The following is a 26224-nucleotide window of genomic DNA, read 5'->3' on the forward strand; positions in this document are numbered from 1 at the left end:
CACCCCCCACCTCCGCCCTCAGCACTGCCTATAGCTCTGTGTCCCAGGGAGATCTGCCACATCCTAGGAGCAAGCACACTACCAGAAGCTGGTGGCAGTGGGAGGCATCTGGGATACTCTGCAGCTGGTCTCATCCCTGTGCTGAAAAGTGCAGGATTTGGGGGAATATTTCTTCTACCTACCAAATTTGGGTGGTCTGTGTAATTCTGAAGGTTCTTTAGAACAAATTTTGATTGCCCAACTGCATCAAAAATCTAGAAACAATAATCAGAATTAGTGCTTTCAAGCTGCATCTTTCTTAGCCAATATTCATTCCTATCTCCCCTGAATCCCACTAAAAACTGGCCTTTAATCTAAATTAAATGAGGACCGCCTGGCAAGAAGAGCTAGGTGTTGCAGCACGCCAACAGGGCAGTTTGTACAGAGAAATGTGGACCAGGTTAGGAAATGCAGGTGAAGCTGTTAGGAGACCAAGGAGCCAAAGGGGGCCTTGGGACATGCAAATGGGGACACTTGACAGGGGTGACACCTGTTCTGCCTTTTCCATTTCTAAAGGAATGAAGCCAAGTGACAGTCACCCCAGAGGCCAGTCTTTAGGGGGAAAAAGTGCCCCGAGGGTAATAACCTAAGGGTCATGGGTGGCAGGAAACCCAGGGAATAGCTTCCAACTGAGAGGGGTATGAATATGCTCACAGATAAGCATGTCTTAATCTTTTGGTAGACCTGCAGTGTGTGATTCCTCTAGAAAATGTCACAAAAAGAGAACAGAATTTGGTAACTAACATTTTGCATCTTTTTACTGGTAACAGTGCCGGTAACTGGTGGATGATCTGAGGGTCACCTGTGCTGGCAGAGTTGGGGCCCTTCTATTTCCTTTTCCTTTGGGAGCCCAGCCCCTAACCCAGCCCGTGGTGAGGGGTCAATAAAGGGATGAGCATACAAGGAGATGCAGGCTTTTGTGACTTCCTTTGGACATGGCATAATCAGAAATCAGAAAAGAGTGGAGGGGAGCACAATCCCATATTCGGGTTGGCATTTCTGAAAATCGCATTGTCCCCCAGGAGGTGACAGGGTGAATGGGGCCCAAAGGGAAGAACATACACTGACAGGATGAACACAACAAGCGGTTTAAGGAGAGGAGATAAATGGTAAGAAATGGACGAAACTATGATTTGAGTGGTGCTGTTATTATTTTCTAGAAGGAAAATGCCCAGAGGTGGGGTGGGGTGGGCCAGGGGAGACCAGGAGAAGGACTAACAGAGGCACACCATACATTCCTTCGCTGAGAGCAAAATGAAGCATGGCACAAATCCAAAGACAGAATCATTTAATTTGTAATACTTTCTGGAAAACTGAAGTTCCTTTGTTCAATACAAAAAAAAAAAGCTGTCTCACAGATATGACATATATATTTAGAATCACAGAAATCTAGGAAAATTTTATTTAGGAGAAGATGGCAAGATTTTTCTTTTTCAAGTTTTTAAAAATAAATTTTAGAAGCAAAAGCTCTAGGGAAATGTTTTACCTCCTGAATTTTTTCCAGGCTATTGAATCTCAGTTCCAAATTAATTGTCAGTAGTTGGTAGAGTTAATCAAAAGTTTCAAAACTGGAATACGTTTTTAGTTTTGTTATATTGGGTTGCATTACTTCTGGCTGATAAAATATAAGTTGACCTGGGAAATCCACTTGAATATGATAAACCTGGGGAAACAGGCCTGATGCAAGAGGTGGCCAAAAAATCTAGGCCAGTCAGGGTGCACATCCCCTTACATAGTAAGGTAGTTTTCTGATCCCTGGATTTTGAATCCTCACTTACCTTCTCTACATTTCTATTCCCCTTTCAAAATTTAGCTAAATCAACTTTGCACTCTAATTAATCTTGACACTTCGTTTTTCAATAGGAAGTTGGTGAGGCCCTATTCATAAAAGCCATCTGAACAATTCCCAAAAAAAGATGACAAATGAACATTTGCTTACTTCATCATTGTCAACAACTGGGCTAGAAGTTCCTGGAATTTTTGACAGTTCATAATGAATCCTGAAAGAGAGGCAGAACATCCAATTATATTTTCTCATTCAGAGTCTCTTGCTGCATGTTCTCAATCTCCCTCAATAATGTTTGGAAACCTCACTTAAAAAAAAAAACTTAGGGGACACAAATTGAAAATGCAAGGGAGCAACGAATAGAATTTATCATGCACCTGAATCCTGGAGAAAAGCAAAACCTCAGTTTGGAGAGTTAAGCAAGTGGAACCTCTTGGAGATATGTTGCTATCGATGAGTTGATTTCTTCTAAAGTCAGAGTTTTATGACACTTAAGAAGTGTTCACATAGACCACTTCAGGAAATTCGTTTGGGCAAGTGAACCTCCATTACCCCTTTAAGTATTTTGAATGCCCACCTGCCAACTCTTCTCCAAATAGAAATAGCTCTGTCTTCATTCATGATTAGACAATGATTCCATGAGAAGGAATATAGTTAGTAGAACTTCACAACTCTATTTCTAACTTTGATGATTCTGGGATCACTGGCTCCCTTATTTTCCTAAACACATCTAAGTTTCTCTTCCTAGAGATAGGGTAGTAAAAATAATCAGGGATAGAAAATATTTTTATACTCTACTTTCATCTTACCAAAGATAGCCAGTCCTCTTTGGGGAAAAAAAGAGGGAGAAATATTAGAAGTAATATTTAGTAATGAAGTATTTTTGGTTCCTTCATTGACTCTTACTAAAATTATTTACTGCATGAACATAGTGAATGATGCTCCTCAGTAAGGTTGGGTGATTGATGAAGCAGTCTGATTGTTCCTTGGAAACTGATCCAGCTGGGGGTTAAACTAACTCAAATTAAATAGGGACCCACAATTAGACCTCACTCTTTTAAAAGTGAAGGTGGTAGTATAAGGATGAAAGTAATAAATGTAGAATTACCCAGACAATATCACTGGTAGGTCTACTGGCTATAGCATGGTACAAATAATCCCCAATCCAGGCTAAAATCCCGTTCCAGGATGGCGAGCATCCCCTATTTTTTGGGTACCAGCTACCCCATTAACTCAGGCTACAGTTGTTGAAAATTAGCCCCAAGGGGACCAGGTGACACATTATGGATAAATCAAAATTAATTCATCCCCATTTAACATCTCGAAGTTGACACCATTTTGATATGTTCTATTTCCTCATCCAATAATAATGTAATCTTTATTGCATACTTTTCTAAAAGGTAGCACAAGGGTTTCAATTTGAAGCATAGAACTCACTGAAAAATGCCTTTCAATCCAGCAGTGCCCATCTTGGACAGCTGGCAGTCTTCTCTTGGCAAAAAGTATTTTTACTGCTACAAGAAACACAGAACATGGCTTTTGTTCTGAGGACAGTGAATCAATTAAAACATTTTTAATGAAGGTGTAGTCTGTGACCAGCACTGTCCAAAGCATATGGGCTACAAAGTAAGTTCGTATAAGATGGTATTTATCGTTTAGTTGGGCAAACAAGACTACTCACTTGGCGTGTGTCCTTCGGCGCATTGCTGTTCACTACTAAGTGGCCAATGTGAGGCAAATATTCACCCAGAGGCCACTCTCTGTGCCTCTAAATAGTCCACGTTCTTCAGGGGTTCAATTCAATCCAGCCCCGTTCTTGATCCTTTATGAGAAACAAGAGAAGACTGAAGAGAAGGTGCTATTGTGAACGCAGTAAATGCACAAGACATGATGACTTCTGTCCAAAAACCAAAGTGGAGCTGGTAAATGTGGTGAGGGAAATGGGAGTGACTGTTAAAGGAAACAATATATCAAATTCTCACTAATATGTTAGGTGAATCACATCAGTTCTTGGAGCCTCAATTTCCTCATTTATACAAAAACACAAATGATTTAAAGGTGATAAAATATTTCCATATTGGTGAGATTCGCATTCATAAAGACTTGAACTAAAATTAACTCAGTTGTCAGTCATGGGAGAAAGTTGGAGGAGCAGCTATCTTTTAATTTACCTCTCCTCTAAATATTATCATGTTCACCCATAGATTCAACCCAAGAACTTGGGAAAACAATGAGGAACTCAGGGAACTGTTGCACTTGTTTCTGTACACAATTAAAAATGGAAGATAAAAGATGATGTAGGACCCATTGTCTAGAGATGTCAGTGAGGCCTGGAGGAATGTTTCCTGAGAATGTGGAGTTTAGCTGGGTCTTACAGTATGGTGTGTAATGTAGCCTAACTGGAAGGTTTGTTTCTGTTGTTGTTTTAAGTAATCAGAAATGAAAGGAGGTAGATAGGGTAGGATTAAATTATGAGAACCGTGACAATTAAGTAGAATTTTAATCAGGCCTTTCAGCCCAAGCATCTTGAAAGTTTATAGGTTTGGAGGAGATCTGTGTTAACAGAGTGGTGATAGATTATTTAGGAATATGGTTATCTAGAATTTGTGATTAGACTGAGCTAAACTCTTATGGTTCATGTTAAGTTTCACCCTTTTCCACCTTTAATTTTTCTAGAATAAGGAATTCAGTGCATATGTAAAACAAAACTAAAATAAGTAGGAGCTATCATGATGGAGTCCAGAATAAAAAAACCAAACAAACAAAAATACACCAAACACAAAAATCTAGTTCAGAATAAGAGTGGAAAGATCTGGTGTACAGTACCTGAAAGGACATCAGGCAATCTTAGTTCAGGGAGGTGGGGGAAATTCTTTGGCCTGGAAAGCTTTCATTTTGAAAATGTCTTCAGTATCCCTTTCTTCATTCTAGATGACAGAGTCAATTTGTGAGGTACAAGGAGTCTAGAACATCACAGTGTTCTATGTTGGAGATGGAGAATGAAAAGCACAAAGACTCACGTCACAAAAGCTGCCACCATCTGCTCCACATTTTTTCTAATCTATGACTTCCCTACACACACTGATCTTTTCACCACCATTTAGTTGACTTCTACCTTAGCCATTGTTGTCAACCCACTCTGCAAACACAGTGAGCAATTCTCCCATATTTCCCATATTTAAAATACTCTTCCCAATCTCTTCAAATAACTTGAATAGTTTTCTTTATATCACTACTCTGACTTTCTGAAATCAAGCAACTCAGGATGATGACTCAGTCAGTGAATCTTTACCCACACACACCTTTATGACTGCAAAAGCAGATGCATGAAGTAAAACAACAATAACAGAATTTACACAGGGAATGAGAAAAAAGGATAAGAAAGGAGGGAGAGAGAGTAAAACGTGGGGAGAAGGATAGAAAAAAGAGGGAGAGAGAATTCACAACAAGCTGACCAAATGGCCAGGTGCCATTTACTCCAGATACCATCCACTGAGCAAAAACCAAGGTCTAAGCCAAAGCCATACATAGCAAGCTGGGGGCTTCTCACACACTCCTCTTTATGAGCAGTTTAACTGCCAGAAGCCCCAGCAGTTTGAATGCCCAAAAGCCCAGCATTTTTAACTACCAAAGCCCTACAGTTTAACTGACCAGAAGCCTCAGCAGTTTAACTGCCAAAGTCCTCAGCTCTACCCCTACATCCCATCAGCCCTGGCACAGGGGTGGAGCTTTTCAAGCTCCACCTTCTACCATTGAGTTGGCTGTGAGCACCACCCACTGGCTCAGGGCTGCTCCTGGCTGTCCCTCACACATTTCCTCTTCAGAAAGAACTTTCCAGATCAATCCAACCTTAAGTAGAGCCTACCAGCATGGTTTTTTTGGCATACAATTATATGGCATCTTAGTACATAGTAGTTCTATTTGCACTTTTCTTATATGTAGGTATTACCTGCCTTCTAGGCAGTAAACTTCTTGAAAGTGCAGATGTGAATTATGAATACCTATGCATATCTACATTTATATTATAAATATAAATATCAAATATGTATTTATATTTAACTCAATTATATATTTTAAATGTTTTATGTATCACACATATATGATTTCTTCATCTCGATGCTTTGCATAGTATTTCAATATATTTAACAAACATTTATAATGTGTTCGGTACTGTCCCAGGTAATGGGAACCAAAAATAAATCCGATGTAGCTTCAGATTTATGGCACCCCTTGTAAGAGACACAAGGGGAGAGTTGCATGCAATGGACTGCAATGCCTATATCAGCGCGAAGCTTAGGACATTATCAGAGCAAGGAAGAGCACTTACCCCGGATGAAAATAGTGTGGAAGAGACTATGGTCTAACATCTGAACCGCGAATACAGGAGTTAGCCAGGTAAAAAGAAGAGAAAAGGGGCATCTGAGAAAGCAGGTGCAGCACTATGCCAGGAGAACAGACGGAAGCAAGGCTTCTTTGGGCAAACTGCGAGCAACTGCAGAATCTGGAGCCCAAGATTCAACAGAAAGGTAGCAAGAAGTGGGCCTATACAATAGGCAGGATCCAGTTCTAGGGTAAAGTCCCTGAGAAGTTGTTAGGCACCGTGAAGAGCTACCCAGGGATTGAGTAGTGTGACCCATTGAGTGTATTTTCAGAAATATGAAAATGGTGGCAGTGTGAACTGTCATTTGGGAGGCTAATGCCTTGTCCATTAGGCCACTGGGGCTTCTTGAACTGTCGTTTGGAAAGAGGCAGACGTCTTTGATTAGAGAAATACTCAGGAAGGGTTCAGAGCTAAAAAGATCTGTGGTAGTCACAAAGTGATGCCCCTTACCCCTGCCTGTTAGCCCTGGATGGCTTACTTGAAGATTGCTAGCCAGCATCTTTCTACGAGGAATCTGGAAGTTTGATGGAGACATCCAGAAATGAATGCTGATTCTAGCTGAGTTACTCAGTGTCCTGAGCAGAAAGAGCTCACCTGTTGAAGTCCTCAGAATTCCACCACATCTGGCCCACCTGAAAACAGGGTTATACAGTCCCCCCTCAATTCTGTTAGCTTTCCCAACATCCTTGCAAGTCAAGTTCCTCTTTTTTTTTTGCTTCAACAAGACAGAGTTCATTTTCTGTTGTTTTTAACCCAAAAGGCATACACTGATACAGGCTCCAGAAGCAAGGCAGTGGCAGAAAGGAAGAATAAAGAACTTATGTCAAACACGTTAGGGAGGTAGGATGAATGGGATTTAGTAAACAATTGGAACTCTGACCTAATGGATAGATCACATTTTTTGCTTGCTTCCCTCAATGAATGGAGATACAGTTGACTGTGAGAAGTAATATACAGAATTAATCGACTTCAGTGAGATCTGGAGGCTAGAAGCAAGGTCTCATGTATGCACACTCACCGCATACTACACAAGCGGAGACATACTTCGTTTCTGAGAGAGTTGTTGCTACTTTGCTGCCCCATGGAGGGAAGAAGGAGTCTTCTTTTTGCCCACCAAGAGCTCACCATGCCCTAACTCAGTAAATGGAAAGCCTCTACGTCTCAGACCCCCAGTTTCCTTCAGTGGGCTTTTCCTTTATATCACTCCCTCTACAATCTACATGAGAACATTTCTCCTTTCGTTCTGGGAAGGCGTTCCCATGTTTTGCCATAAGACAGCACTTTGTAAACTGCCTTTTGTCATTGTTTCTGGATACACCCATTTCGCTGGTGGAATGACTGACTTCAGATTTGAGGCCAATCGTATCCAATTAAAGAATAAGGAGACAGTGAGTTTGGGGGATGAATGGTGGATTTTGGTTTTGGTTGGTTGTATTTATGGTGCAGCTAAGGACAGTGTCTATTCAATGGTTTAAAATAGGGATGTGGAGCTCAGGAAAGAGAGATTGGGGATCTCCACATTCATTTGGAATCAGATTTCAGTATGTTTCCATTGAAATCATTGGCCTAGGTGAGACCTAGCAGAAGAGATGGTTAGCTGAACAGAGATTAAGGAGTAAGACAGAGCCCAGGAAAATGCAAACGCCATAGGTAGAGCATCGCTGTGAATGGTATAAAGGACTTGAAAAGGAATGACCAGTGGAAAAAGACCAGCGGAAACTAGTCTCAGAAATCACGGACACACGAAAGGGCCTAAGGCATTTAACTGCAACTTCAGAGGGTGTAGGCAGGTCGGGAGCTACTGCAGGTTCAGTTCCTCATCCCAGGATATCTAAAAGTTAAGTTTTTACCACATGTAGTCAACTAAGCGTGCAGCATCATTACGTCTGAAAGAACGTGACGCAGAGATGCGGAGGAAGTGCACACACGCTCGGTAGGAAAAATGGCGCCAACAGATTTGCTTCACACAGGGAGGACACAAACCCTCAAGCCAAAATACAGTATTTCGTTGTGCGATAACGAAAGGCACAATAAAATAGGGAAACCCGGTGTAGAAAAAAGATTTTAAAACTCACAAAAATCACGCATGTTAGTAATCAAATGCTACCAATTATACAGCTGATAAATGTGGGATACAAAAAGCTACTGGGTCAGGATGGGCTTGAACAAACAGAATGTTCTGAGAGAACAATGCCCATGAGGAATATCATCCCCCGTTGATTATCTTTTTCTCACCCGGGGCCTATAGCTACCTACACTCGGATTGACCACTCCTTTCTATTAGACTTGGGAGTTGAGGTCTCACAGGACCCTTCTCCCCACTCCTTCACCTCCACAAACTTTCCTCATCCAGATGGAAACGTCACACCCGGGTATCAGCTGGGTAGTGAGAATGGAGTAGGAAGGGCGGCAGGGTGCATTCTGGGAAATGTGGCATTAGGTGCACAGCAGGAAGCGAAGGCGCCAGGCAGATGACTCTCTGTGCAACCGTTTTCTTCTTCACCTATTCTTTCTAATTACTTAGGAAATAGAAACATCTCCCCTTGTTAAAGTATTGCTGTGGTGGCACCTCTTCTTTCCTTCTGCAATGGAGACGAGGGGGCTAGAGAGTAGTGTGGCATTACAAACGCGTTCTTCCTCAGATTCCCGCCAGCAACATGGTGGAGGGTCCTGTGGAAGGGTGAGGCTGGTTGCTTATCAGTGACTAAGGAGATGTGTAGGGAGCCAATCATAGTCCCGAGACTAACTTTTAGGGAAAGAAATGCTATTTTGAACTTACCTGACTTTGGCATTTCTTTTCTTTCTTTCCTTCTTTTTCTTTTTTAAAGATTTACTTATTTGTTCATACAGAACTGGGGTACAGGCCAGAGGCTCAGGGGCTGAGAGGCTTCACCAGAGACAGAGTGGGGAGCAGAACAGGCAGATGGACGAAGTACACTGCTGAGGGGAGCAGCGGGCAGGTCAGGATCGAACTCATGTGGAAGTGGCTTTAGCTTCTCAGTGCTGTGCTTTAACCCACTGCACCAACAGGGAGGGCCTAGCATTTCTTTTTTAAAAGATTTATTTATTTATGCATACAGAACTGGTAAAGGACAGAGGTGCAGTGAGAGGATTCACCAGAGACACAGTGGAGAGCAGAACTGGCCGACTGAAGAAGTACACTGCTGAGAGGAGCAGTGGGCAGGTCATGGGGGAGGGCTGCAGCGCCATGTGGGTCTCCTCTGGGGCAGGGATCTAACGCATGCTGAAGTGGCTTTAGCTTCTTAGTGCTGCATTTTAACCCGCTGCGTCAGGGAGGTCCCGACGTTAGCATTTTTTTAAATAATTGCTTCAGAATCTGTGCGGAGTGGAGAGAACAAGCTTAATACTTCAAATGCTTGAGCTTCCCAGCTTGAGCTAGTGCTGCAGGCGGAGCTCCAATGTTCTATGTGGTTCCTGTGCCAGAGAACCAAGAAACAGGGGGTTCAGAAAGTTACTCCTTAGCAGAGCAAAAACAAAAAACCTGCTAGAGAATGGAGCCCGGGCGGGCAGCTTTGCCTGGCAACCTGCTGGCCCTCCATAAGAGCAGGGCTTATAAATTCATTCATCTCATCTGTTGACCAACAGTAAATCTGAACGGAACTATTATTTAGTGATGAATGACTGGAAATGATTTTTAGAGTTAATAAATTTTATGAGGAGGAGAATGTGGCAGCAATAATACCACTCTGGCATAGAGTGGGCTAAGAAAGGCTGCCAGAAATGGAGAAATAAATGAACAGCATGAGATTGGGAATCTAGGAAATTCAAGGCCACAAAATATGTATTTGGATCAATTAAATATAGGGGAGGAATTTGCTCACAAGAGTGGAAGTTCAATTAAGTACTGGAATGTCAGGGATATGGAGCTCAGAGGAAGAAACAAAATAAAGGGCAAAATATGAGTGTACAAGATGGACAGGCAGAGGTCATCTCAGGGAAACCCTTGGGACACCACTACTTGTCCATATGGCAAATTTCTACACGTTTCACGTCTGCAGCCCCCACCAATTGACAAGTGTTGTTCTCTTGTCTTCCAGAACCTTTCTCCTCATCCAGCTTAACAGAATCAGAAAACAATACTGTCGATTCTTATTTTTTAAGAATCAAAAACCAAGCATCAAAACCCACTTGTAAGAACAATTCATAAAATAAATGCAATTGTTTCCATGCCTTTTTCCAAGAAAGAACAATTATTAATGGCACAGAATTCTACCCTAGTAGAAGAGATCCCACTAAACATTTAGAACCTTCCCATCACATTTAGAATAAAGCTCAAACTCCTTGCCATACTACACAAGATCCTGTGTGATTCCCTTGCTCCCTTCTAACTTCACCACCTGTGAGTCTGCACCCTGTCAGGGGTCCTATTGTCTTGAACTTTTATTAATTCTACTCCCTGGAATACTTTTCATTGAGAGCATCTTAAAATTTTTTCCCTCGTAGGCCCTCCCCAGTTGCACAACGAGTTAAAGCACAGCACTAAGAAGCTAAAGCCACTTCAGTATGAGTTCGATCTCTGCCCTGGAGCTGACCCACATGGCACGGCAGACCTCTCCTGACCCTCCCACTGCTCCCCTGAGCAGTGTACTTCATCAATCTGCCTGTTCTGCTCCCCACTCTATCTCTGATGAAGCCTCTCACTGCTCCTGCACCTCTGGCCTGTACCCCAGTTCTGCATGCATAAATAAATCTTTAAAAAAATTTACTCCCTCACTTCACTCATTTTCTGCTCAAGTGTCACCTTAGAGGAGAAGCTTTCTTTACCCATTCTAAACAGAAACTCTCCCAATCATATTCTGTGCTTTATTATTCTTCAAAGCCGTTAGATTTACCTAAACTTCTAGATTTGTTATTTATTACTCTCCCCCTAACCCCTGGGAAGGTACACTATGATATCACAAGGATTTTTCAGACTTGCTCATTAGTCTGTTGCCAGCACCTACATACAACACTAGCACTGGGTACACGGGACACTCAGAAACATGTGCTGGTTGAGTGTGTAACTGAAAATGCATCTGGAAAGTTTCATGCAGACTATGTGAGTGTTCTGGGTTCAATTTACTGGAGCTAGACATTGTCGGTGGTACTAAATGGCTACCCCAAACTTTCTTTCTAGCTTGTCCTTGAAGAAGATAGACAGGGTGGAGCCAGCTTTGAGGGATTTCCATGGCTTACCCAGTCTCTCTGCTCTGGACTTTTAGCTTGGCCCTGCCATGTCCATTAGTTATAACCCAGTCATATTTGAGAACACTGTAGCAGTGTAGCAATGACTACATGAAGAAAAAGAGACCTCTACATAGGAGGAAAATGAATACCATTTCAAAACTTAAAATTCAATCTGAGTAAGTCCTTACTGTGGTGTCAGGCTGACTCAGAGCAGTGGATCTACTGAATGTCTACTGAGCATCTCAAATGAAGATAGAACTGAATTGAGAATGTTTGTTTTAAAAATTATAGAAGACAGGCCCTCCCTGGTGGCGCAGCGGGTTAAAGCACTGCACTAAGAAGCTTAAGCCACTTCAGCATGAGTTCGATACTGCCTGCCCCGGGAGGAGATCCACATGGCGCGGCAGACCTCTCCTGACCCGCCCGCTGCTCCCCTCATCTGTGTACTTCGTAGATCTGCCTGTTCTGCTCCCCACTCTGTCTCTGGTGAATCCTCTCACCCTCCGCATCTCTGGCCTGTACCCCAGTTCTGTATAAATAAATAAATCTTTAAAAAAGTTATTTAAGACAAACTAGGGACACAGCAGATGAATAACAGCAGATGAAGAAATACTAATGCTTGGGAGGACATGAAATCAAAAGTAGTCTTTATAGAAAGGTGGATCTGATTTTATATCTGCAGTAGCTGCTTTTACATTTGTGGACTAGGTGAGGAAATGTTTGGGGAGATGTTTTTATGACGGTAGGTCTGGGGAAATGACAGAGGGTTTAATGGAAGAGGAAAAGTATGAGCTCAGGAAACAATTTGGAATTATACCCCAAGAAGGAAACTAGATGCAGGAAATTACTGAAAGTCGCCCTCTGATGGTAACAAATAGAACGTCACTAATGAGAACAGGTGAGTGACTTCTTATGAGTACTGGATATAAAATCTTAGGGATGGGACAATTTAGAAATCCATAAACAGATACAGAGGAATTTTGAGCTTGGGGACCAGTTTAAATGTTTTTTTTTTTAAGTTATTGAATTTCACTTGAGGGAACCTATACAGCTAAACAGATATGGGAAAACGGATCAAATGTGTGGTTATTGCATTGCCACATGAATTTGGGTGTTCAAATCCTTAATTTGAGATGTGGAAAAATAGTCTCCAAAGAGAGACTAAAACAATAGTTGACCTTTGTGTAACTGGACCTGCAAGGAATCTAGAGAGCAAGAGAGTTTCTGTTTCTCCAAAACCTCCCCTCGATCTCGTGCAGAGCCAGACATCTTTGAGCAGTTACCAACATGCTGGCCTTCCTTCCTCCTCCTTACAACACAGTCTTAAGAAAAACACACTTTAACCTTTACCTGAGACTCTGTGCTCTATGGAGAATGTCCACGTGACATGTTTCTAGAGTTGGTCCATGATGCCCCTCAGAAGATCTGGGAGCTTATGGGGTGGTCCATGAATACTTTCAGAAATTCTCTTGGGAAATTTTGTAACTTGACTTATAAAAAGAAAAATAATGTACTGTGTCAGATTAAACCCTTAGCATAATCAAAGTCTCAGTTAATGCAGAGGAAAGTATCCAAATGTGGAAGAGAAATCCATCATCCTATTAAAAAACCCTTTGGTCAGATCTTCAGTACATACAGCTAAAACACTCAATGAAACTACTTTTTAAATATCTGGAAACACCTGTGTACCTTTTTAGAATCTAATTTAGTGAATTTAACATGTTCCCTAGAAAAAATACAATACATATGTAGGACTCATTAATACCAGATTAGACACTGACAAAGAAAATAACAGTAAATCTGATGACATAGTAAGAAAGACTCTCCAAACTGAAGCACATAGAGAACAATGCCTGAGAAAAATGAAAAAACTCTGTGACCCATAGGCTAATATCATGTGCTCTAATCTATGAGTAATTGGGGGTGTGGGAAAGGAATGGGACTATGATATTTCAAAACAAGTGGCCAAAAAGTTTTCAGATTTGAAAATATATGTGTCAATAAATATACATTAATTAATATATACATTAATTTAAAAAATAATGTATTAATGTGTATTGATGAGTGGTTAATTAATTGCTCAATCAGTACTAATGAGTGATTCCAGGGGCTCAATGAACCCAAAGTTGGATCAATACAAGGAAATACTATGCTCAGATTTCTGAATGCCAGGAAGAAAGCGAATGAGACAAATGGAGTCTTGGTTAAGGGGAAATATCATTCTTGCAAGTTTTCTCTATGTTTTAAGTTCTCTCAAAATGAATGGTTACCAAGAAAACAAGATGGAACCACATACTGATAATAAAAGAAAATGCAGGAGGGAAGAGTTCAAAGGCATCTCCCTTTTTACTCCTGCTGTTCAGAAGGATGGTATATTTCTCCCTTCACTTTGTGAAAAGTATATGTTGAAATTAAGAGGGTAATTACTGAAACAACATGCAGATAGATGCCACAAAATATCTTGCTTGTCAATATTATGAATATGACCTTGCTTTGAAAAGTCAATATTGCAGAAGTATTTCTTTCAACACTACTGTTTTTCATCTACTGTTTACCTAAGAAAAATTTATATTCATGTCCCTCAATATGTATTTTAAAGATGTACAAGTAGTAATTTGATTAACATTGCAAATACAATTAGTAGAATGACGAAGTCATGTGTGGCCACTTTACAAAGCACAAATATTGACTATGAATTTCAGATTTTGTTGGGCTGAGAAACCAAATTATTGCATCAGATCAAATGCTTAAAAATTATATTGATTGCTTCTGGTCAAAATGCAATTTTTAAGCATTTTTCTTCATAATATGATGATTTATTAATGATTTATTTAGGTGATTTTAAAAAATGATTGAGAGATTTTTGTTGACATATAGCCCATTATAATATTGACATTTAAAAAATACAGGATATACATTCCTGCTTAGCATTTTTTAAATACAGAATACCTGGCTTTCAGAAAGGATTATTGACTCAACTGAAAATTTATAATTTTCAAAAGAAAATAAGGAAGTAGGGAAAACTATGAAAATCAAAACAAAAGTAGCAAACTGCAGACACAAAATAAGACAGTAAAACTACATCCAGGTCAATCACTATTCAGAAAAAAAAAAAAAACACGAAGAAAGCTTACCTATGGATGCAGATAACCTCAGGGTAGGTGTTTATATGGAACCATCTAGTGTTTACTTAGACACAAGTCAAGTGTCTAATGCAGGACAAAGGCCATGTAGGCAGAGGAGAATGCCCTGCTCCCTCCTGTGATCTTAGAATCTCCACCTCTCTATGCTTTGCCTCCTGTGCCACCAAACAGGTTATATAGGTCATGCCCAAGAGTCCCACTTTCCGAAACAGCTTACTAACTTCACTCACTAACTTCAGCTTAGTGATGCCAGGTGAATCAAGGCAGATATCGTGCAATTTGGCAAGATAGAAAATACCAGAAGGCCTTTGCTTTTACTCGGCAGAGATGACAAAGTTCTTCCTCATCTTGCTGCAGTGTATCAGACACTTACCTGTGGTGCTGGGTCTTACAGGCATTCAAAAGTGAAGGAGGGGAGAGGAAATTCTTCCAGATTGAGTCCGAATACCCTCTAACACCAGCCTTTAGCTTCTTCTAGAAGTCCCAGCAATAGCCACACTAAACCCTGTCAAAACAAAAGCCAGCAGCCAAACCCATGATACCCCCTTGTCCCTCTGACCACAGTCCCTTAAGGGAGCTGGTCTCCCTCGGCCACCTCAGCGCTAATAGTAAGTGTCCTCTAGGTTTTGAAAACATCACGGCTTCCATTTTGTTTCCCCAGCTGTAGGGATGATAGTGTCTTCCTAAAGCCATTAATTTCAAGTAACCACAGTAACCACAAGTGCCCTTTTCTGCTTGTTCTATGTTCCAATAGCTGCATAACCAATTCCCTCAATCTTAAATAATTTTCATTTGAAAAAGTGGGCATGTTTTCCACTTTTCCAACTAGACTTCGACTGAAATAAAGACCTAGGTCCTCTCAGCAGCCTAAAGAAAAGTATGCTTGTCCAGGATGTGTCCTAAAGGCCTTGTCAAAACATAGGCAGGCTAAGAAGTGAGAGATATGAGGGCTTTTACATCAATGTATTTTTTTTAAGGTTTGTTTATTTAGGAATACAAGAACTGGGGTCTGTGTAGGCCTGAGGCACATAAGAGGTAAAAGGATTCTCCAGAGACAGAGTTGGGGAGCAGAAAAGGCAGAACTACTGAAATACACTGTGAGGGGAGCTGTGGGCAGATCAGGAGAGGTCTGCCACACCATGTGGGTCACCTCCTTGGCCAGGGAAGGGGATGGAACTCATGCTGCAGAGGGGGGATGGAACCCATAGTGCTGCGTTTTAACCTGTTGTTCCACCAGGGAGGGCCTTCAATGTATGTTCTAAGGAATCCTGTTTGGGGATATTAGAGGAAATCTCCTCCTAAGTAAAGGACTGTTCAGCCTTAAACTAAAATAAAACACAATACTTGGAGGCAACTAACAACACACTCAACTACATTGCATTAGAAGTCAACAGGTGTGGGCCCTCCCAGGTGGTGCAAGGGGTTAAAGTGCAGCACTGCAAAGCTGGTGCAGCCACTTTCCTGTGACTTGATCCTGCCCAGGAGCTGACCCACATGGCGCGGCAGACCTCTCCTGTCTAGCCCTGCTGCTCCCCTCAGCAGTGTGCTTCGTCAATCTGCCTGTTCTGTTCCCCACTCTGATGCTGGTGGATCCTCTCACCACCCCATGCACCTCTGGCTTGTACCCCAGTTCTGAATTAAAAAAAAAAAAGTTCCACAGGTGACTCTTGGAAAACTCCCAAATTTGAATGGCACCGAGCAAGAAAAATTTAAGGCTGCAAGCAAAAATTTGTCACTTGGTTCTAAAAACTCAGTAGCACCAATGATGCCATAAGGTTGGGATGATGAAGAATCTGCGGGAAGCCTTGGGAATGGGAATATGTCAGGATCCTTGGAGTTGGGATGGGGGAAAAACTTCCAGGTCCTTGTGGGCAAATAACTATCCACCTTCTGGGCCCATGTTATCACTTCTTTCGGATATATATATCCAAAAATAAAAATGCTGCATCATAAGATACACACGTAGCTTTCTACTTTAATTTACCCAAGAAATGCTAGATTGCTCTTCAGATGTTTTCCTCCGCCTGTTTCTCCACCAGCTGTACAGTCATGTCTTGCTGCAGATGCTACTGTGCCTGAAACTCACGGACCCCTCTTCCTACCTCTGTATGTCCATCTCCCAGTTTCTGCGTGATCTGCCTCTGGCTAATCATAAGATCCTTTTTAGAGGCTTGCCCTTGGGTTTGGGGGCCACTGAGTCCAGAGATTAGAAAGGGCCAGGGAGAGGAAGGCCCCCAGCGCATCCACAGGCGACAGTGATTGGGTGACCGCAGTAGAAATACGAAAGTGCAGTACTTTCCCCTTTAAATCGTTCAGATGGAGGGGTAATTTCCTCTCCAGAACTCCCCCACTCCCCCACAGGACTAGGCGGAGGCTAGGACTCTGTCTGAAATAAAGACTTGATTGATTTCTTCTGTTTTTCTGTCCTTTGTCCCATACTCCCTTACCAGTTTATCCTGGAATGATTTCCTTAATAAATCACTTGCAAATGAATCCACATTTCAAGGTCAGCTTCTGGGGAATATGATCTAAAACATATCCCACTCACACATGTATGATTCAACTTCCTAATTTTTTCCTATCTGATAAATATGAATTAATATCTCACTGTTGTTAAAATTTGCATTTCTCTGATTATTAATGTGTGAGCATTTCTTCACAGCTTTATCAACTTCGAGGTTCTTCTACAAGTGCTGGTGTATACCTTTTGCCCATGGTTTTATTAAGGTTGTTAAGAATGCTTTTTCTCATTCATTTGCAAGATTTTATTTTTGGCATATACTAGATATCATTGCATTGTTGGTTTTAAAGAATACAAGTAGTCATCATTAATTCTATTATCTATTAATGTTTTTTCCTGGATATATAAACATTTTTTTAGTGCCTCCATGAGGTTTTTAGTGACTGTTTTAAACTGAACAATTCAGTGACATGTAATTCACTCATAGTGTTATACAACCATCATCACTAGTTCCAAAACATTTCCATCAGGCCAGGATCAAACCACTTATGCATTATGGGGTTCACTACTCTCCATTTCTATGGACTTTCCACTTCTCGAGAGTTCTTATAAATGGAATCATGCCAGATGTAATATTTTGTGCCAGACTTCTTTCACTTAGCATAATGTTTTGAAGCTTGAACCTTGGTAGAGTCTATGTCACTACTTCCACTTTTAAAATGGCTGACTGTCCCATTGTATGGGTTTACTGCATTTGCCCATCCAGTCTTTCACTGATGGACATGGAAGCTGTTTCCACCCTGTATCCATTATAAGCAGCACTACTATGAACATACGTGTGCATGTACTTGTTTGAACACCTGGCTTTAATTGCGGGGGGTAGGGGGAGGTATATACCTCCGAGTGGAATTGTGGGTCATGTTTAACTTTTCAAAAACCACCAACTCCATCCTATTTTCCACAGTGGCTAAATCATTTTACATTCTCACCAGCAATGTGTGAAGGCTCTACTTTCTTCACATACTTGCCAATGTTTTTCATTTTCCATTTTAAAAGTCTGTGGCCATTCCAGTGGGCATGAAGTGGTATCTCACTCTGGTTTGGGAAATCTTTAATTTGATGTCATCAAATTCATCAATTTTTGCTTTGTGGTTTGTGTTCTCTTAGCTTTGTTTAAAAGCCCGTTTCTGCTCCAAGACATAGAGCATGGAAAGTCTCTGAATTTTTCTTCTATGACTTTTCCGCCTACATTTAAATCTTTAACTTATCAAGACTCCCCCGTAGTATTTGATGTTAGTGGGATCCAGTGTTTATTTCTCAGAAAAGTGATGATGCTAGGTAGTAGTCCAGTTTATATCGTTCCACATAGTTAGCTAGCTTTCTCAGTATCATCTACTAAAACAAACAAAAATCAGTCTTTGTTTCCCAATGGGTTTTTGGTGGTTTCTTTATTATACCTGAATGGTATAATTCTCTACCCATTTGCACTGATCTATTTTTCTTTGGGCAAAATTTGTTAATATCAGTCATTAAGAGATATATTTTGTTAATATCATGTCAGGCAAATTGCATCTCTATACTCTTCTTTTTTTTAAACCTTGATGTTTTTAAAAATTTCTTTTACTCATATTTTACTCAGGTTATCATCTTTCTCAAAATGTACAATTAGAACTCTGAGCTGGATTACTTAAAATTATAGGTGAATTTTGGGAAAGATTATAATATAAAGTTATACTATATAAAAGCATAAGTCAAATTTTATCTAATACTTTTAGATAAACTTTTTTCTTCAAAAAATAAGTTATTATACTTATAAGTTTTACTGTCTAAAAGGATAAAATGTTATTTAGATGTTCTTTATATGCTTTATTAAATTTTTCAAGTTTTCATCTAGAAATTTTATGTATATTGAATTCAGTTTATTCCTAGTAACTGAAGAGTCGTTTTTGCTACTGTGATTACTGTTTTATTCTTATTACATTTTCCAGTTGATTATTAGTGGTTTGTTGATTCTGCTGGTTTTTCCAGATCAACGATCATATCATCTGCTGTTTTATCACTACCCTTCCAATTCTTTCAGTCACTTATAGGTTTTTCTCTCTTTATAAAGTTGGCCAGAATTCAAATAATAATAGAGATGGGGCAACCTTATACTTGCTCTCCATGTTAAGTTTCTACATTACATCTTCTGTTTTTGACATACAAACTTACAAGATGAAAAGTCTCTTTCTATTCCCAGCTTCATGAAATGTTTTTATCTTCTATCATAAGTTTATAAAAAATCACGTTTTGCTGCCTAATTATATAAGTTTTTCCTCTATTTTTTCCATTAGTCTATCGATATTTGGGATTTTGTTTGTAGATTTTCTTATATAGACTTCTTTTGTACATAGACATCAATCTATGAGATAAATTTTAATTGATCAAGATTGGAGGATTGAAAACAATGAGTCTTGGAAATAGGTTTTCAGTTTCTTGCAGCTTCAAAAACCTTATCTTGGCCTGGTGGCGCAGCGGGTTAAAGCACAGCACTGAGAATCTGAAGCCACTTCCACATGAGTTCGATTCCCGCCTGCCGCCTGCCCCAGAGGAGACCACATGGCGAGCCAGACCTCTCCTGGCCCGCCCGCTGCTTCCTTCAGCAGTGTACTTCGTAGATCTGCCTGTTCTGCTCCCCACTCTGTCTCTGGTGAAGCCTCTCACCGCCCCTGAGCCTCTGGCCTGTACCCCAGTTCTGTATGCACAAGTAAATAAATAAATCTTTAAAAAAAAAAAAAACCTATCTTGGTCCCATTTCATCTTCCAGCTAAAGTCTCATTTCTCTTCTTCCCTTTATAAAAAAATTTCTTGAAAGATTTGCTTATACTTAATCTCACCAATATTTCTCTTTTCTCTTCCTACTTTTCTTGATTCCACATTTACGTGGCTTACATTCTCAACACGTTGGTAAAACTGTTCTGACAAATATTATCTGCATTGCTTCTCCCAATGGTATTTAGGTCCAAATCTAATCAACTGACCAGTAGCACTTACTCAGAGTTGATAACTCTCTCCTTCATTTCCAGGGCAACTTAATTCAAAGGCATATTTAAACATTTCTCTGCTAAGACCCAGATTCATACACCCACCTATCACTTTCACATCTTCACTTGGGTGTCAAACGTCCAAAACTGAACTCCTTGTACCTATCCAATGCAGTATACACAAAACTCTTACTTCTTGCATTCCTTCCTACTTCAATTAACAGCAAGTACTTTTTTCAAGTAGTCAAAAATCCTTGGCTTTCTCCCTCTTGTTTATTTTTTTATGCATAGAAAAACTGGGGTGTAGAGGGTGAGACGATTCATCAAGGACAGAGTGGGGAGCAAAACAGACAGATGTACTGAAATACATTGCTGAGCGGAGCAGTGGATGAGACAGGAGAGGTCTGCTGCACCATGTGGGTCAGCTCCCTGGCTGGGGATCGAACTCAGGCCCTTGTGGTGATAGCACTCAGACTTAACCCCTTGTGCCACCACTACTTTACTTTTTTTTTTCATCATTGTTCCCTTTACCACCCACTACTCCTGCTACTGTGCTCTAAGCCATATTGCCCCTTGACTGGATTATAGTAATGTCTCCTTACCTGCCTCCTCCTCACCTTGTTTCTTCTTCCCATGTCAGTCCATCTCAGCACAACAGCCTGAAAGTGATCTAACACATGTCAGATTGTGCTGCTCCTCTATTGAGAACCCTCCAATCACTTCCCACCTTACTCAGAGTAAAAGCCCAATTTCAGGCTGCTCTACACAGTCTTACATGTAGTGGCCTCTTCCTACTCCCCCCACCCTACACCTCTGAGAGAATTTGTGGATGTTACCTCTTAATGCTGTTCCTCTGGCACTGTCCACTTCACCCACTAGCCTGGCCCTGAGCAAACATCTCTCAGAGCCTTCCCATTTGCTGTTCCTTAAACATGGCCTGCTTTTCCTGGGTTTCGATTTGCTGACCTCATTTAGGTTGTCCCTGAAGCTCTTGTTATCATTTATTCCTATATTCCTCCCTGCTTTATTTTTCATTATTATTTGTGAACATCCAACAGGCTATATATTTTATATATTTTTTGAGTTCCATAAGGTTGAACTTTTGTCTGTTTTTTGGCTGCTCTCTCCCCAACACCCAGAAGAGTGTTTGGCACATAGTGGGTGCACTTCACAAACAATATTAGAAGCATGTGTTTTGGACATTGGCTGTGTCCCCCATCTAGATTCTCTCTTTTCCACTCCTCTGCCCTGGGAGTCTGGCTTATTTTGCTCGCATGCTTCTGATTTCAGGTTGGGTTTGAAAGCAGCAGGAAACCCAGCCGAAGATGACAAGGCAGGAGACTGAAGTCCATTAACTTATCCCCCCTTCCTGTTGTGTTAGTTCAGATGGATGTCCAGCACTCCTCTGGATGGCGCCTCCACACGACTTCGCCCAGGGGGGCTCTTGGAGACTTCTCCCCTCTGCGTTTGAGGGTAGGTGTGGTCACAGCACTGGGGTACTAGGCTTACTAGATCTTAGTGAGTAGCCTGCTTTACCTCCTTGAAATTTCTTAATTGGTTGTGTGCCCATTGTTTCTGCTGGGACCAGAATGATACAGTATGAATGAATGAATGAATGAATGAATGAATGAATGAATGAATAGAATGAGCATCTCAGAATAAACCTAGAGTGTAAGAATATCTGTGTCCCCGCTGACTGTTGGCAAGACTCCTCTACAAAGAAGGCTGAGCTATCAGGCAGTAGAAGGACCTGTCCCATAGATGTCACTTGGTCTCTTTCCCAACACTGGAGTTTGTTTCATGGACTCCCAAGAGAAAACAATGGCAGATTTGGAGTTAATAAACACTTTTCCTTCTCCGTCATCTCCCTGGGTACAGCATAACCCTGAGCCCTGCAGCATAACCATAACCCTGAGTGAATGATTCCACCACATCCCTTTACCCATGAATAGCACTGCCTTTTTCCACATTACAATAAACTCTACTCTGCGTGGGAATTAGTTTTCCTTGCCTACCCTACTTTTGCCATTAGCACATATTTGGACTTAGTGTTGATTCACTTATACCATTTGTGATATATATAATTTGTTTTGCACCAAGAAATTTACTCTATCATAAAGGAAATGGCGCAAAAGGTTGATTGAGCTATGGGATCTGCTGGTTTTACCAGACACTGCATCAACCTGAAGCCAGTGAGTAGAAAGGTGTTTGAAGTCTCAGTCTGGGGCTCACCTGGGAGGCAACACTGGCAAGATCCGGAAGCTGGATCTGGCCCGTGGCTAACAGATAGGGCTGTTTTCCCTAGAAGCCAGGAGCCATGCTGGAGTGGGATTCCTACAGCACCAAGGGTTCTTATTCCTCCCTCCACTTACTTGATCTTTGCTTGTTTGAAGCTCTTAATATCCAAGGAAGAAATGCATCTACCAGAGACCCACCAAGGTGTATGCCCACTGCATTACAAGCTCGGGCAATTACCTGGCCATTTCGGGCTCCTCACACCACTCTGAAAATAGAGCTGAAATGGTTCTGATGGTGGCTGGGGTGCCTTGGACTCCCGTTAAGACTGCTGCTTTACAGAGAGAGGAAACTTGGAAAGAGCAGAGTGAGTGGATCCAGGAGACTCAGGAGGGGAGGTGACAAATGGCTATATGTGTAAGGACTTAGAGAAGAATTCTCAACTATTGATTGCATTAAATGAAGATTTTCCCCTCGTGACTGCTATTGCCTTTCTAAATTCCATTTGAAAATTTCTTTCCTGTCAATTCTGTATTTTTGTTCAGTAACTTTCATTTATTAAAAGTCATTTTCAGCTTTTACAGCCCTTTGTCACTTATTCCAGACCTTAAATCTCATATAGGATTTTAAATCACCACCCCCACCTCTTAGTCACCCTAGTTTCAAGCGCTTTATAGTGGCAGGAGGCAGCCTGGTTCCTATTCTTTTTGTGTGTGTGTGAAAAACAAGCCTTATCCTGTGGGATAACAGTAGTGTAAAAATAACCAGATGTTCGTCCTCAGAGCTGAAAAGAAAACACTGGACCCTGTGGTACTTACCTGTATGATGGCATTCACCTGTGTGATGCCCGACTTCCCGCCTCGCCCACACCCAGGTTAACCCCTGAGTTTGGCCCACAAAGTTCTTCTTTTCAGTCATTTGATAGCTCACAACTAATGTTAGTTGGGATTTGTTCTTGGTTACTACGATAATTTTTTTTAAAGATTTATTTATTTATGCATACAGAACTGAGGGGTACAGGCCAGAGGTGCAGGGGCGGCGAGAGGCTTCACCAGAGACAGAGTGGGGAGCAGAACAGGCAGATCGACGAAGTACACAGCTGAGGGCAGCAGCGGGCGGGTCAGGAGAGATCTGCCACGCCATATGGTCACCTCCGGGGCAGGCGGGAATCGAACTCATGGGGAAGTGGCTTTAGCTTCTCAGTGCTGTGCTTTAACCCGCTGCGCCACCAGGGAGGGCCTACTACGATAATTTGAAGATTATACTTATATCACTCTCGTGCTCCCTAGAAATCTCTCGCCTCTGGCTCTCCAACAGCTTCTCCCATCACTTCACTACTTTCTTTTTGCTCTCAAATTGTACTTTTTTCTCTCAAATTTTATTAACTTGTCAGTTGTCCACATAACTGTATAATTTGGGGGGCTCTGTGGAAAATGCCCTATCACCTTCTTTCTCCTCCTGTTCCCAGTCACTCTGGTCCCTGCTGTTCATGCAGAATCCAATGATCTCCACTGGGTGTGGATGCTGGCTCTCCCTCCTCTCCTGCCACTGGCCCCCCATGATGGAGTAGAGAACAAGGGAAGAAGAGGTGGAAATCTTTTTCCTCCACCTCTTATTGTGTATGGCTGTAATGTGGACAAAGTAGTAGTTTCTAGAAGCTCCGCTGAGAGATTTGCTCTTAAGCTTTCCTTTGGGGTACCTTCTGAAAGAGGCCCTCCCTCACACCCTTGTAGATGAGTGCACCCCAGCCTGCTGTGGCAGTCTTATTCGAATGGGGCCCCTCTACCCATGCTCATGGGCACATAGGAATCTGGGAAGATTCATATACAGCAACTCCCAGTCCTGGGAGCTGGGTGAGAAGCAGTCCTGGCTTCCTCGCTTCCTTACTAACCCTCCCATATCATCTCGCCTCCATATTTTTCTCCTGTGATCAAAGCCGTGGGCAGTTTCTTTAGGGGTCCTTTGTGAATGGCTGGAGTGCCAGCCACTGGCTCCCCATGCTGGACACTGCTAGAAAACCATAGGAAAAATCACTGTGAGAAATTACTATATGAAATGGGTCTTTCTCTTTTTGCCCAAAAGCCTACCTCCTAAGTTAACTGAAACTTAAGGCTGCATTTATAAGAAAAACAATGCAATTTCTCTCAAAGCAGGCCCAGTTCTGGGGTCCGAGTATCTTGGGCTGCCCCCTTGATGAGCCTGAGAGAAGCTCTCCTGGCTTCCAATGTTCAGTCCATACCCTTCTGAGACGCCCTGGCACTGTCCTGAAGCCTCTTGCTGCTTGGTTTTCAGAAGCGTGGACAATCTGACATCCTCAACTGCGTACCTCAGAGAAAGAGGCCCAGCCCTGGAAAGCGATCCAGGAAGGCATGTCAGCATCTGGTTCTATTTTATGCCAATTCTCAAGGTGATGAGCTATGCCAGGAAAAATTATTTAACGCACTCCCTACACATTATTCTCCTTAAATTAGTACCTGACAGGTGACAGAAGGCCTTAATTTCTCTTCTTTCCCTAATGATTTCACTGTGGGGAGGTTGTTTATGCCCTGGGAATGACTAATTTCCTATCTTCTCTACCATGCATTTCCAACCGGATATACAAATTGATTTCTTTAAAATGATACACTACGCTCTCATCGGATGAGATGTCAGAGGACACCATCTTTGAATGGGTGTTACTTGCCCAGTGGCTCACAAGGTGATTCGAGACCTCTAGACATCTCCACATAGATGACTTTCGGAGGTCCCTTTCTGTGTCCCTGAGTCTCTCCCAGGCTAATCTCCTTCCCATGCATGAGAGTCTGAGGGTAGGGGGAGATTTGTCACCCAGGAGTGACGATCAGTCTAAGGATGGCAATGAGACCCCAGGTTGTTTGCAAAGACCCGAGGGTGTTCAATTCTAGCTTCGTCTCTTATGTGATGGAAATACCTTGATCAGGACTAGGTCATTGTTATTTCCTTCTTGATTTTGAGGATTTCACATTACAATTGGCGATAGTGATGGTTGCGAGGCTCTGCTAAAGTTGATAACTATCGAACGGTTCAGGGAAAAAGAGGTATGTGTGCATGAACCATATGTGTGTCTGTGCTACGCACACCTGTGTGTAGACTCAGGCGCACACACAGACACCGAGGCCAGAGTGCAAATGTAATGAGATGTCCCCATTTGGAGGATCACCACAAGGGCTATGTGGGCTATTATTTCAGCTTCTCTGTCAGTCTCAAATTATTTCTAAAAGTTAAGAAATATATAAATGCATAGGTATGGTATGCTTAAGAAAATTTAAAAATACATCCTACAAAATTAGTGGCACTGTTATTGGAATGTGGATTACGAGACAGTTTTTCTTTCTTCTTTTGGTCCATGTCTTTTAATGTTCTACAGTGGAAATGTGTTGCTCTTGTTATGTAGTGAAGATAAAACAATATTAACATGATACATTCATGAAAGATAATATTTTTCAAAGTTAATCTAATTGACATGTTAACCACATGATAGTATGTCTCATTCTAGGAGATGCAAGTTATAATCCGAATTCTGTAATGCATGCTTTAAATCTCCAATTTTGAGTAAATCAAAGGTATTTTGTTCTGCCGTCTAAATATTACTTTTTAAAGGCATTCCTCTGGTCCCCCAAAATTACTGCTATTTTTCCAGATAGCTTCTGATACCCTTCCAAGCTCACTCCTCACCTTTCTCTGTTCTTCATCCTCAGAAATGTCACCCAGTTAAAAGTCTCTTACTGTGGTTTTTGCAATTAGGTTTGATCCGTGGTGCGCAGTAAGAAAAGATCCACTAGAGGGGGGAGAGTGAGATTGAGGTGCTTTTTTCTTGGGTTCCTTCCTGGTGGGCTTCATTCCCTATCTATCAAGAAAGGTTCAGGGGCCCTCCCTGGTGGCGCAGCGGGTTAAAGCACAGCACTGAGAAGCTAAAGCCACTTCTGCATGAGTTCGATTCCCGCCTGCCCC

At 41.6% G+C, this 26224-nt stretch overlaps 1 protein-coding gene across 1 annotated transcript in view; it reads right to left on the minus strand.

Annotated features, from left to right (window-relative positions):
• Window positions 1-26224, minus strand: part of TSGA13 (testis specific, 13) — a 47233-nt gene that overhangs the window by 8580 nt on the left and 12429 nt on the right. The window contains exon 2 of the mRNA XM_012720770.1: window positions 183-254. Coding sequence (XP_012576224.1) covers window positions 183-254 — 72 coding nt within the window. The remainder of the gene's footprint in view (window positions 1-182; window positions 255-26224) is intronic.

Source organism: Condylura cristata, unplaced genomic scaffold (genome assembly GCF_000260355.1).
Source record: "Condylura cristata isolate star-nosed mole 26May11 unplaced genomic scaffold, ConCri1.0 scaffold00005, whole genome shotgun sequence".
NCBI classification, from domain to species: domain Eukaryota; kingdom Metazoa; phylum Chordata; class Mammalia; order Eulipotyphla; family Talpidae; genus Condylura; species Condylura cristata.